We start from the raw sequence: 11,924 nt of genomic DNA, 5'->3' as shown, positions 1-11,924 counted from the left end.
GGGCAATGGCTTTTGTTTGGTTGGAGGGTTCGATCCAAAGGGGAGGGGATGTTTAGAGGGTAAGAGTTGAAATCTTGGGTTTGTGGCAAGTTTAACGTTGACTTCGTGTTTCTAGGAAGACATTGTTCTTTGTATTGAAAGTTGGTGCATATCTAGTGGGATGTTGGAATAATTTTGGCCATAAGCTGACGGATTAAACTAAAACTTGAATTTCAGAAGGTTGGAAATTACAAATCATTTTAGTGAGCTAACTTCTTTTAATCTACTTCTCGCACGATGGTGATGGAAATGTAGAGCTTTTCTTAGCATAACTAGTGGTGTACACCAATACTGTGGCATTTTTCATTTATAAAATGGTTATATACATATCGATACGTACATGGAACAAGGAAAACATGAAAGTGCAAATGATATAGCAAACTATGCATACCTTCTTTTAGACCATGTCTGCTTTGTTCCTGGATATGGAATAGTGTGACTTAAGAGTAATGTTAGACTCACGGAGAGATGGATTACGGGTTTAACAGAATAGCAAACGTGTGTCAATTTTTCTTACAGTGGAAGTAACTTTTTGTTGGTAAAATAGTAATAGATCATTTACAAGCTTAGGCCTTGAGAAAACTGGAGGTTCTACCAGCCATGCCTAAGGACTATTCTTAATTAGCTTGAGCATTTGTTGTTTCATTAGCTTCTCTGGAACAATGGGAATAGCTTTATGTACTTTCGCAAAAATTGGGCTAGCTGTGCACAATCGTTCTTCAAATGTGCAAATTTATCCAACTCCATAATATTAAAAATATATTATGATTTAGATAGATACACAAAAAATAGAAAATGTTATATATAATGTTAAATTTATTAAAGCAGAAAAAATATAGTAAAGAAAGAAGATATATCATATATATAACTCTATATTTACTCTATATTTATAGACAATGTAATCCTTCTTAAAAAACATCTTTAAATTTACTATTATTGCATTACAGTAAAATATCTAACTCACTAAGAATTTTGCGGGAAAAGTTACTCTTTCTTGTCTTATTTTTCAAATTATAAATTCATAAACTAAGACAAAAAAAACTTGTTCCACCATCCACAAAATAAAGTGTTAGGATTCATTTCAATAAAATCGTATAGAATCATAGGTTCTGCCATTCTCACTATTTCTCCTTATCAATTGAAGCTTCTAAAATTCTATTTCTGTATTAAATTTCTCAGTTTTATTAAATCGAGAGGCTACAATTCTTGAAATATCTTAGAAGCAAGTCCCCTGAAAAAAAAAACTTAGAATTTAGTTTCGGGGCAAAAAATATCTTAGAAGCAATAATATTTTTGGACCTGACTACTGTACTTCTTTTTGAGAGAGAGAGAGCAGACGTGCCTACGTGAGAGCGCCGCTATCGTGTGACTGAAGGTTTAATGGGCCTCTGGGGCGTACACACTTCACGTTGGCATACAGGGCCAGATCCCTACAAGAAAATGTAACTGGGCCAAAATCAACATTGATCCTTTTTTTCCGCAGATAGAAAAGCATGGTTCCAACTTCCAACATAGGAGCACAACATTTCGGTTTCTCAACAACAACAACAATAACAAAAAAACATACAACATTATCCTTACTATCATTTGAATGCGTGTATCCCCTAAAAAAGAAAGTATGAATGCGTGCATCCTTCAAAAGAAATCCTGAATGTTTTACTAATTTCTCAAAAAGGGGGAAATGGCTTAAATGTTTGCCGGGCAAAACACAAACCTAGAATATCACTAAGCTAGAAACTGTAGGTCCATCTAGAGCAAAGAATAAGTTGTATGTAATTTCTGATATAGAGACCGGAAAATGATTTTTCCTATTGTTGAAAGAGGCACACATGAACTTTTTTACAAGCTTAGGCATCACCAAGGAATATCATTAAACACAATAAGAATCGCGCAATGTGCGCACTGTCGTGGCTTTGGGCGCACGGGGCGTGGGGAGGCGTTGTGCACATCCGAGTTGACCCTTTAGAGCAAGTATAATAGGTCCTACTCAGCAGGCTATAAGCCATTCCAAGTCAGCAAAATTCCATCTGGAAGAGAGAGAAGGGAGGAAAGAGAGTGCAGCCGGCGCTTCACTAATCGCCCGGCTATAGCGCAGTCTACGAGAGAAAGGAGCTGCATGCAGCCCTTAAAAGCTGGCGCTGGTTCTCCCCTCCAATCAGGTGTGGCTCCCTCCTTCTTCATGCATGCAAAAATTAATTACTATAGCCGATGAGCCGCTCCTCTACAGCCAGCCCTATTATATCAAACTTTTTCTTTGAAGACTATAGGTGATGTATAAAGCCCGTTGCCGGCTCTTCTATTAGCCATGCTCTTACTCTGTGAGGTGAAAATAAAAAACCGAGCGCGCGAGTGCAAAGAAGCGAGCGAGCGAGAGAAAAAGAAGCGAGCGACCGAGTAGCTGCGTAGCGATGCCTGTGACCTAACCCGTCTCCCCCAGCGAACCCCGCCTCCTCTCCTGCCGCCGCCGCCGCGCCCCCTTCTTCCCTTCTCCATGCTCGCCGCTGCCGACGCCGCGTCTGCCAGCCGCCCCGCCTCGAGCCAGCCGCCGTTCGGTAAAAACCTAACCTCCACACCCACGCCCCCACCAGTCCCTCCCTCCTCTTCCTCGACCTCCCTCCTAGCTGCCTCCGCCTCCCCTCCGCGGTCGACCTCCTCGTTGCCGGTGATGCTCCAGCGCCTTGGCCCGGTCGTCTCTGTCTCTTGCCGTGCTCTCTCATGCTGCTGTGCCTCCTGGACGACGCTCGCGTGCCTCGGATGCACCCCCTTCTCTCCCGAGCTCCAGATCCATGGCTGCAGCGGCGAGGTAAGCAGCGCAAAGGCTCCCTCCTAGCACCTCCTACTAAATACCCTTTTTTTTTGTTCAAATACCAAAATACTTTGTCAGGGTTGTCAATGGAAAAGAAGCAACCTTGTTATTTAGTTCAGTCCACCATAAAGACAGCTCAGGAGACAACCTTCTTCTGAAATCATTGATTTGTTTTTTTAGAAAAGGAGTACCACCCCCAACCTCTGATTGATCTGGTATAATTTATCAAATTCCTCCAGAGTACATTTAGGTTCAAAGCAAATGTTGTATAGCTCAAGATATTGTTCACTGAACTCTGAAGGATTTACCATCCACAGGCACATCTTCCCATACTCCAGCTTTATCACTTTTTCTGCAAAGAGATCTCGCGCCCAATCAAATAAAGTTCTCTAACCTTCATAATTGATTTCCAGCAAGGGGAATCAGTGACTCTTGTTTTAGTAGTATTAATAGTTTTGTTCTTGAAATATTTGGTTCTAACAACTTGTTGCCATAGCCCCTCTTGAGTCTCAAGTTTCTTGCAGAAGGTCACCACAGGCACTGGGGTCGATGCAAAGCATCGGCGATGGTGTCATTGTCCTCGCGTGATTCATCAGATCCAACCTCACCCCCGCGCCGGCTTTTGATGGAGCTGCTCACCAAGGAGGACCTCGTCGCCTACGTCGCATCTGGGTGTAAGCCCAAGGAGAACTGGAGGTGAGAAGTTTCGGCATGCTGCTACTTCCCTACTGCTACTTATTACTTACTCTTGGAAGTGGAATGGAATGATTTGCATCATTCTTGAGTTGGTTTGACACAAATATAGCTGGAACGACTGATTCTTGCCGCCCACCTTGTTGTTTAGCTCTACGGTTGGTGATTTGGTGTTCAGTTGCCCCTGGAATGATGGGAGTATTCATATGAATTAGTAGTGCCTCATAGCGACGAACTGGGTTATGTTTGCTGCCGTGAACTGATGTTTGCACACTAATTGTTTCCATGGTTAACTGATTTGCCTTCTATCATCTAATATTTAATGCTGATAGAATGTGTAGAAGCCATTAGCCCCTTCCTAGAGTTAATTTGGTTCCTTAAGAAAAAAGAGAGTTGCTATGGTTGATTCCTTTGAGCCTGGTGCATTCACAAAGCATTTGTTAAAGTACAGACCGTGCCAATGAGGGTCTATTTGGTTGACGCCCATGCCAGCCTTACCAACTTGGGGCTAGCCAATTTTTTGGCGCAGGATTTTGCCACCGCAGGCTCGCCAACAACCTGGCGCAAAAACTGAACGCACGACCAAAACTTTGGCGCAGATCCGGAATTTTGGCTTCCAACCAAATGCTTGCCATTGAGTGGGTCAACGACCAAAAAATTGGCAGGGCTGCTAACGGCTGCGATCCAAACAGCCCCTAATTCATCAACTTTTTGTAGCTGCCGTTCCTGCTGTTCTAAAGAAGCTGCCTATGCTTCTTAGAGCAAGGGGCCATAATTAGTACAGTTTCTCGTAGTAGATGTTGATGATTTTACTCAATATCTGTTTGTCTAACCCTTATAGATGACATGGTATTTCTTTTCATATGTCGTTTGCGTGTAATGTTGTCTGCTAAACATTCTCTTTTGAGTAATAGCTAAATTGATCTAATCTACATTTTAGTTGTAACAAAGTAAAGCATAACCAGTATCTGTTGTATTATTTCTACATTTTTTTACTTATGTATCTTTGAGTACTGAACCACAAAATCTTTTTTTGGTTGGTTGTAGATGAAATTGCAACACCTGGTACCAAGACCATGCTGGGATTTTCTGATCATGTTAGGAGCTTTGTCAATCCTGTATGGACGACCTCTTTGAGTGGAAATGATTCGGATACAACATCACGGACAGGAAAACAGTTGGACATCAGCCATGAAAAGGTTCGAGGTATTTCATGGAGTTTCCTACCAGCTATTCATCTAGAGCACTATCCTTGTGAAAATTTCTCATTTTCTCCTCCATCTATTGATAGGAGACGCACTCGACAAGGGTGTAAGTAGTCTCACCAGTCCAATTCAGAGTTACAAGAAAGTTCTAAATCTGATAATTTTAAACTTGTGTAGCATGTCCTGTTTGTTATGTGCCTGTTGACCAGGGCCTGGCATTGATGCCAGCTGCTCATCTGTCCGAAGACAATTTGGTACTCATAGGTCCAATAGTGGTTCTTTGTTTCGTGGTTATCCATCCCTGGAACAACGAGATATGTCTTATATGACATAAAAGACTCGATGACACTACATTGTGGGTATGTCCTTGTATGACTCAAATGATTTAACTCTTGTACATTTATATGATCACTGTGTGTTGTATCGCTAACCTTTTCTTTATATTAAGATCTGTGAGGGGGGAAGATACATGGTCTCGATACTGCATTCGATGTAGATGAAGCTGGTCTGTCTGAGATGCGGCAGTGCCAGGGGACATTTGCTTCTGCTATTTTCGGGAACTGCATCCTCTTTTCTATGCCAATTATATTTGCATGTTGTCATGTTTCCATGCCGGTGCTAATTGCACATCGTGTGTGAACTTTCTTATTTGTTTTTCTCAGAGAATTATGATATAATGCAACGACCAGAAAACATCAATACATTTTCAAAAGATATGGTTTGCTTCTTCATGTTTCTGGATGAAGAAACTGAAGCTGCAATAAAGAAGATCCCTACTGTTGATAATACGAAAAGAATCAGGCTGTGGCGGGTGGTTGTTGTGCACAACCTTTTCCTGACCCAACAACTTTCGTGAAAATCAGCCTAAAATCACTGTGCAGTTCATTGTGAAGAAAATAAAAAAAAATACTACTGAACCGACAGAGTTTTGAAGCTGGCTTCGCCGCTGCTGTACTGTACATTTGGTTATTTGATTTTCCTAATTGAATCTTTTTGGTGCCAGTTACTTCTGGCATGGAGATTGTGCACAAGTTAAAATTCAGCTTAGCGGGCAATGTAAACTAAAATTTAGTTGCAAAATATAATTTTACGCAATCTTCTAAAAGCAACATGCGCTCTTATCTAGATAGCTGATCCAACATGTTTTCATTCTTTTCTGCATTGGGTCAGTGTGAAAAGTTTCTTGACTCCACAACCATCTTTCCGTTCTGTTGAAAGACGAGAGGAGTATGCCATGCTTAATGTGAATCAGCATGAGCGAATTGTTTTCCTAATCACGTATTTTCCTTGTGGTAATTTTTTAATTGAAATGCCATGCTTAATGCGAATCAGCATGAGCGAATAGTTTTCCTAATTGTGTATTTTCCTTGTTATAATTTTTTAACTGAATCCCTTGTGATATTTAGGTTCCAAAACTATTACTTCATCGGCTCTTTCCTAATGTGCGGTATTCACTCTGTATCGATGGGAAACTTAAACTTGTGAAGGATCCTTATCAGCTGTTAAAGAGGTAAACATCACGTTCTCTTCCTGACCTCTGTCTGCTACTTATAAACTACTCTGCACACAACTCAATGAAAGTATGCCGTCAAAAAGTAAGTTTGCTTGTTGCCAGTGCCACTTATGCTCTATCTGTTGTATTAAGAGATCCAAGCTGCACCATATTCTTACTTTAATATTAAATCTACTCTTTTCTAGATTTTGACTTTTTGTTATTTTGATTCTGTATACACTGCCATGCTGCAGATTCTTGTGGAGGAAAAATGTGCGCTTCACTATTTCCAGGTATTATAGACGCTTTGATGTCTTTGAGGAAGCTGAGGCCAACAAGGCTGGAAGTATGATAATGCTTCAATCGATAACCAAATAAAGTTCTACAAGACAGAGGGTTAACCCATTATTCATCAGCTAAGCTCCTTATTACAAGCTGCAAATGGTTCTTCTCGCTGAATTCTGATATAGAAATATTTCTCCTGAGAACATAAGGGATACATTTATCTTGAACAGATTCCCTGAGGGTTGTGTAATTATAGGAGAGCACATACCATCACCAATCTCTTCACATGCCTTTGGTTCAATGAAGTTGATCGTTCACCTCAAGAGATCAGCTAAGCTTTAGCACAACGAGGGATAAAATAAGATCAAGAGTTCTTGTTGACAACTAAATAAGATCAGGAGTTGATTGGACTGCAGACATGTTCCTGGATTGTGGAAGGCGTGAATTTGTTGTTCAGGTATTTTTTGAGTTAATGCTTTGTGCGGCACATCATTCCATTTGCAACCTGAAGTACTATTGCAACTTGGTACCGAGTGCAGACTTTGTCAAATTACACACAAAAAATTCCAGCATAACAATGGATCTTCGCATCTTCATAGCGAGCTGTTTGAAAACAACATCAGTGGACCGATGATTTTTTTTGGAAAGAACACAATGTCAGGATCTTTGACATAATAGAATTTTGCTGGAGTTTGAGGCTATACTATTGATGAGGTATCCTGGAGAGCTGCAAGTTGCTTTTCTTGTTTTGAATCATGTTCTTGTTGTTTTCTCCTTGCTGAGAGTGTATTATGTGGGTAGTGTACTCATCATGATCTCTGAAGCTATGCTTACAGTTGCATCATTGTTTTCTTGAAAATTGACCCTCTAAATTCATGTTCTCTTATAACCGATCCTGTAAAATCTTCCTTGTATTTTAATGAAGTTTCACATCATGCCCTTTGAGATAACAAGTGGGACATTACAAGGCTTATTAGTTGTTACTGATTGTGGTTAAGCTCGTCCATTTTGTTGGAGGCTAGCCATATGCCAAACACAACACAAAAAGAAAATTGAAATGGTTGCCACCTACCTAGCACCGCAGAGCTTCCGCTCAGCGTATTATGTGGGTAGTGTACTCATCATGATCTCTGAAGCTATGCTTACAGTTGCATCATTGTTTTCTTGAAAATTGACCCTCTAAATTCATGTTCTCTTATAACTGATCCTGTAAAATCTTCCCTGTATTTTAATGAAGTTTCACATCATGCCCTTTGAGATAATAAGTGGGACATTACAAGGCTTATTAGTTGTTACTGATTGTGGTTAAGCTTGTCCATTTTGTTGGAGGCCAGCCATATGGCAAACACAACACAAAAAGGAATTGAAATGGTTGCCACCTACCTGGCACCGCAGAGCTTCTGCTCAGGAGGCGCACCAGGGTGCGCCCCAACCACTAGTATCCATCAAGACAACATATACAAAACTAAAGCCCTGAGTTCCGTGGCTCCAGTTAGCTTGAGGATTAAGTAAACCCACACTGTTGACTTTATTTACCGACAATACTAAAATGGACCGAAGCCAAATCACATACGCTTTTAGCTTGCAGGCACATGAATCCACATGAATCCACATCGCACATCTGAATTACCAATGGTTATGCATGAAAATGAAGATGCAAAGAAAAAAAGAAAAAAAGTATTTCATCAATCATTTTTGAAAAATGGACCAGCTTTGAAATCCAATTCTCCAGACTGTTAATGAATTTATACATGGTATGCTTCACATCCAAGTTTATAAATAGTATCAGAATAAGCACAAGGAAAAAAATGTTAGTTCAAAAAATATACTTGTAAACTAGTTAAGCCCGAACAAGTTAACAAGCACACAAGCAAAGACAAGACACAGTTACCGGTCATGAGAAAATGTTGTCCATAAGACAAATATCTACGCCGGTAAAAAAATATTGACATGCTCCTTTTGACTTAACCAATATTCTTGTAATGTGTTTCGTTTGGCTTAACTATCCAATTTGGCTTGTGTTTTTCAAGCGGAGGTGAATTTAAAGGAGCAAGCCCAAACAGACCGCAGAGTTGTACAAATAGAAATGTCCAAAAGTTAATAAGGAATGCATGATTCGTAGAGTAGTGAGGCGTTTTGCCTCCCAGGAGCATTTGCACCTGTGCCGAATAAAAAAAATCAAAGCAAATACTAGAAAAATTCAAAAAAAAAATCCATTTTTTTGGCATGGTAGATAGTTTGGTGCATGATGTCCGGTCCAAATTTTAAATCATCTAAATATCTGAGTAGCTCTCGGCAAAAAAGACAAATTTTTAGGGTCCGTTAAATAGTGTACTGTTCGTATACTATTCTGACCCAGTTTGTCTATTTTGCTAAGAGCTACTCAAATGTCCAAGTGCTATGAAATTTGGAGCGCACCTCACGCATCAAATTATCTATCATTTAATTTTGTTTTTAATTTTTTATGAATTATTTTTTGATCGGGTGCAGATGAGCCCGGGCTCAGAATTGAATATTCGTAGAGTTATATCTCAAAAAAGAGATAAATATTGCATACGTATGTGGATAAGCCGATAAGGCGCCGCGCGGCCCTCCAGCTCACGTTCACCCTCACTCGCTGCCGACCCAAACCTCGTCCTCCTCCTCTCTCTCCCTGCCCCGCACGTCTCTGACCAATCCGTTATTAATTACGAGCTGATCTGGACATTACGTGGCACAGTTATTCTTCATCAGAAACGGCTCGCCTTCATTACCCCTGCGTATTTAAAATCCGCACCCCATCCATCCGTGCCTTATTTAAAATCCGACCTTCTCCTTAAACCGACGACGACGACGACGCGAGAGGGGCCGTTTCTTCTCCTTCCCGTTGGCGATCAATCAATCCGCACGCGCGCGCACACGGCCGCCTCTTCTCGTCGCCGGGCGGATCGGCAGCGCCGGTTCCAGATCAGGCGGATGCCGCCGCAGCCGGAGCCGTGCAGCTCGTCGTCGTCGCTGGGGAACGACAGCGACGAGGGCGGCGTGCCGACGGGGAAGGAGGACGGGGAGGGGGAGGTGCAGAGCGCCTACAGCGGGGCGGGGCTCGACGGCCTCGCCGCATTGGAGGAGTCGCTTCCCATCCGGTGAGGAGCAGAGCCCCTTTTACGACGTTTTTGTTTCGGCATGTTAGATTTGTGGTCTCGCTCTGCTTCGCTGCCCGCGAGCTCTTGCAAGAAATAGTCATCCTTGGGCGATCTTCGGTGGACGCCGCGCGTTTGGGACTGGGGAAATAGGCACATTGGATATCTTGTTACTTTCGTGATAGCGTCCGCGTTCTTGATTACAACTTCTCTTAGAGTTGTGGATCATTTTATTCAGTTGCGTGATGATATGGAGTGCTCCACATTGTTTAGTTGATGGGACAGGTCTGCTATTTGCCCGGCCAATTGTGTGCTAATGACTGCTGCATCGCGTCGTTCTCATGTCTTGCTTTAGTAATGTTTAGTATTATTGTTGTGAGGTTGGCGAGGTGTACCTATCTTCTCATGAATACTTGCACATTTTTCTACAAACACATTGCTTGTAGAGGAAATAGCAAGAACATATTATTAGCTGGAAGTTCTACAGTACAACTCTTGACAACACAATGCAAGTTTCATGTTGGGATCCTTCGCTGTATATGAACCCCACGAAAGAGTGCTCCATTTGATATGTTTGCTACTATACAAACTGTGGCTTTGTTTATTAATGGAAACATTTTCCTACATGTTTTGCAAACAGTATGCTCCTTCTATGGTACTATTAATATACTCTGGTTAAGTATCTTACATTTCCTAATACTGAGAAGTAGCTTTAGTTTTTCTTGCCAACATGGTCTGCGAACTGCTAAATGCAAAAGTTCCTTTGTTTGTTGACATAAATTTCCCTGATTCCTTCTGATCCGGAAACACTTACTTTGGTATTTTGTCCGGTCAGTTTTGCATGCTTGCTCATAAATAATGCACCACCAAAACGGCAATGCTTATCGCTACAGCTGTTATGTTGTTATACTTTTCTGCACTACACGCTTCATGTGTGTGTTCATTGCATCATTATGGTGTTTATCTATATGCTACCTATGACGTGCTTATCCTTTTTGTGGGGCAGGCGTGGCATCTCTAAATTCTATAACGGCAAGTCCAGATCTTTCACATTCCTCAAGGAAGCTATCGGGCCATCTGGTTCTGCAAAGGTCATTGCCAAGGCAGACAATGCTTATTCCAGGAAACGGAAAAATCTTCTTGCATACAGCATCATGTACAATCAGTCACAGATCACCGTGCCGGAGACCTACGAGAATGGTTTCTCCAAGAGGTTTGCGGGTTTAAGCAGGTTGAGGCCCTCGGATGGTATGAGCTCCAACAGCAGCAGTAGCAGCAGCCTCAGCAGCGACGAAAACGAGCCGCCTCAGCAGTTCATTTTTGTTCAGTCACCTGATAACACTGCACAATTTGCTTCTCCAGCGATCACCACACCTCGGCTTGGGTCTTGCATGTCTAAGATATTGCCGGTGCCAATGAGGTCGTTTTCGATGGTGAATCTGCAACGTTTGCACAGCCGCTGCTCATCTGTTTGCCTGGAAGAAGAGCCGGAGGTTGATTAACAAGGAATTCAAGAGGCATTTCCATCTTTTCGTGTTTTTTTTCTTGTGTTTGTTCTGGGGGCTAATATACCGCATCTCTCTTTTGCTAACCTAAGGTTGCATTGGGGTGTTTGCCTAAATAAATAAGAGGGATCAGATGAAAAAAAAGAGGGAGCATGTATGGTGACGGTTTTGTGTGTAAAATAGCTTGTTTGACAATGTGTAAATATAAATTGACATAATCTGCTAGAATCAAAGGCAGAAATCACACTCCCTCCAGTTTGCAGAAAACTGATATTTTGAACATTGGTACTTGTGCAATGCTCCCTCCATCCCGAATTACATGTCACAAAAATGGATGTATCTAGACATATTTTTAGTTCTAGATACATCCATTTTTGCGATATACGAGAAGACATAGATATGCCAAGTTCTAAATATTGAGAAGATTTATTCAAGAAACATAATGCTTTTGTGAACTAATATGAGCGTTATGTGGTATACTTTTGTGGGCTGGATACTCAGCCATGCTGAAGTTAAGGAAAATATGGCTTATGGGTACAACTGTTGGGAGACGGTAGCACGGGATATTTATAACCGGTTTGTATGTTGCTCAAATAGTAGGATAGGCGTATGGTCATCTTATCCTATTTCTGCCGATTGTGGCAATTTTTATTTTTTCAGCTTGATTCATGAAGTTGTATCAAACTACGTATTTGGTGGCTACTTTGTTTAATAATATGGCTCTGCATTATTTTGATGCAGAGACCGGGGTAACTCTTCTTTAAAAAAAGCATTATGAAT

The 11,924-nt window shown here is 41.4% G+C and overlaps 2 protein-coding genes across 14 annotated transcripts; both read left to right on the top strand.

Annotated features, from left to right (window-relative positions):
• The first annotated feature begins 2,402 nt into the window (after nt 1-2,402).
• Nucleotides 2,403-7,455, top strand: LOC119309417. Of its 13 annotated transcripts, none has more exons than XR_005150509.1 (6): nt 2,403-2,842; nt 3,370-3,541; nt 4,586-4,737; nt 4,830-4,849; nt 4,921-6,253; nt 6,490-7,455. XR_005150509.1 is itself a non-coding variant. In XM_037585422.1 (4 exons), the coding sequence occupies exons 1-4, from the start codon at nt 2,755-2,757 to the stop codon at nt 6,611-6,613; spliced, it is 468 nt and encodes a 155-aa protein (XP_037441319.1). In that variant the 5' UTR covers nt 2,403-2,754; the 3' UTR covers nt 6,614-7,455. The 13 variants fall into 13 exon arrangements, 1 of the variants encoding a protein (XP_037441319.1); XR_005150510.1 differs by having other exon boundaries at nt 4,586-4,744; XR_005150512.1 differs by lacking the exon at nt 4,830-4,849.
• Nucleotides 7,456-9,189: 1,734 nt separating this feature from the next.
• On the top strand, nt 9,190-11,388 carry LOC119309416. The gene is made up of 2 exons (XM_037585421.1): nt 9,190-9,642; nt 10,646-11,388. Exons 1-2 carry the CDS (start codon nt 9,476-9,478, stop codon nt 11,139-11,141), a joined length of 663 nt encoding a protein of 220 aa, XP_037441318.1. The 5' UTR covers nt 9,190-9,475; the 3' UTR covers nt 11,142-11,388.
• The last annotated feature ends 536 nt before the right edge of the window (nt 11,389-11,924 follow it).

The sequence above is a fragment of the Triticum dicoccoides genome, chromosome 5B (assembly GCF_002162155.2).
Source record: "Triticum dicoccoides isolate Atlit2015 ecotype Zavitan chromosome 5B, WEW_v2.0, whole genome shotgun sequence".
Lineage (NCBI taxonomy): Eukaryota > Viridiplantae > Streptophyta > Magnoliopsida > Poales > Poaceae > Triticum > Triticum dicoccoides.
This window is presented reverse-complemented; position numbering and strand designations above follow the sequence as displayed.

Excerpts from the sequence above, each read along its gene's own strand:
- LOC119309417 (XM_037585422.1), top strand. The coding sequence starts at position 2,755 with ATGCTGCTGTGCCTCCTGGACGACGCTCGCGTGCCTCGGATGCACCCC. Across the intron at positions 4,738-6,149 it reads TGGACATCAGCCATGAAAAG|GTTCCAAAACTATTACTTCA; the intron begins GTTCGAGGTATT and ends TGTGATATTTAG. Across the intron at positions 6,254-6,489 it reads CCTTATCAGCTGTTAAAGAG|ATTCTTGTGGAGGAAAAATG; the intron begins GTAAACATCACG and ends GCCATGCTGCAG.
- LOC119309416 (XM_037585421.1), top strand. The coding sequence starts at position 9,476 with ATGCCGCCGCAGCCGGAGCCGTGCAGCTCGTCGTCGTCGCTGGGGAAC. Across the intron at positions 9,643-10,645 it reads GAGGAGTCGCTTCCCATCCG|GCGTGGCATCTCTAAATTCT; the intron begins GTGAGGAGCAGA and ends TTTGTGGGGCAG.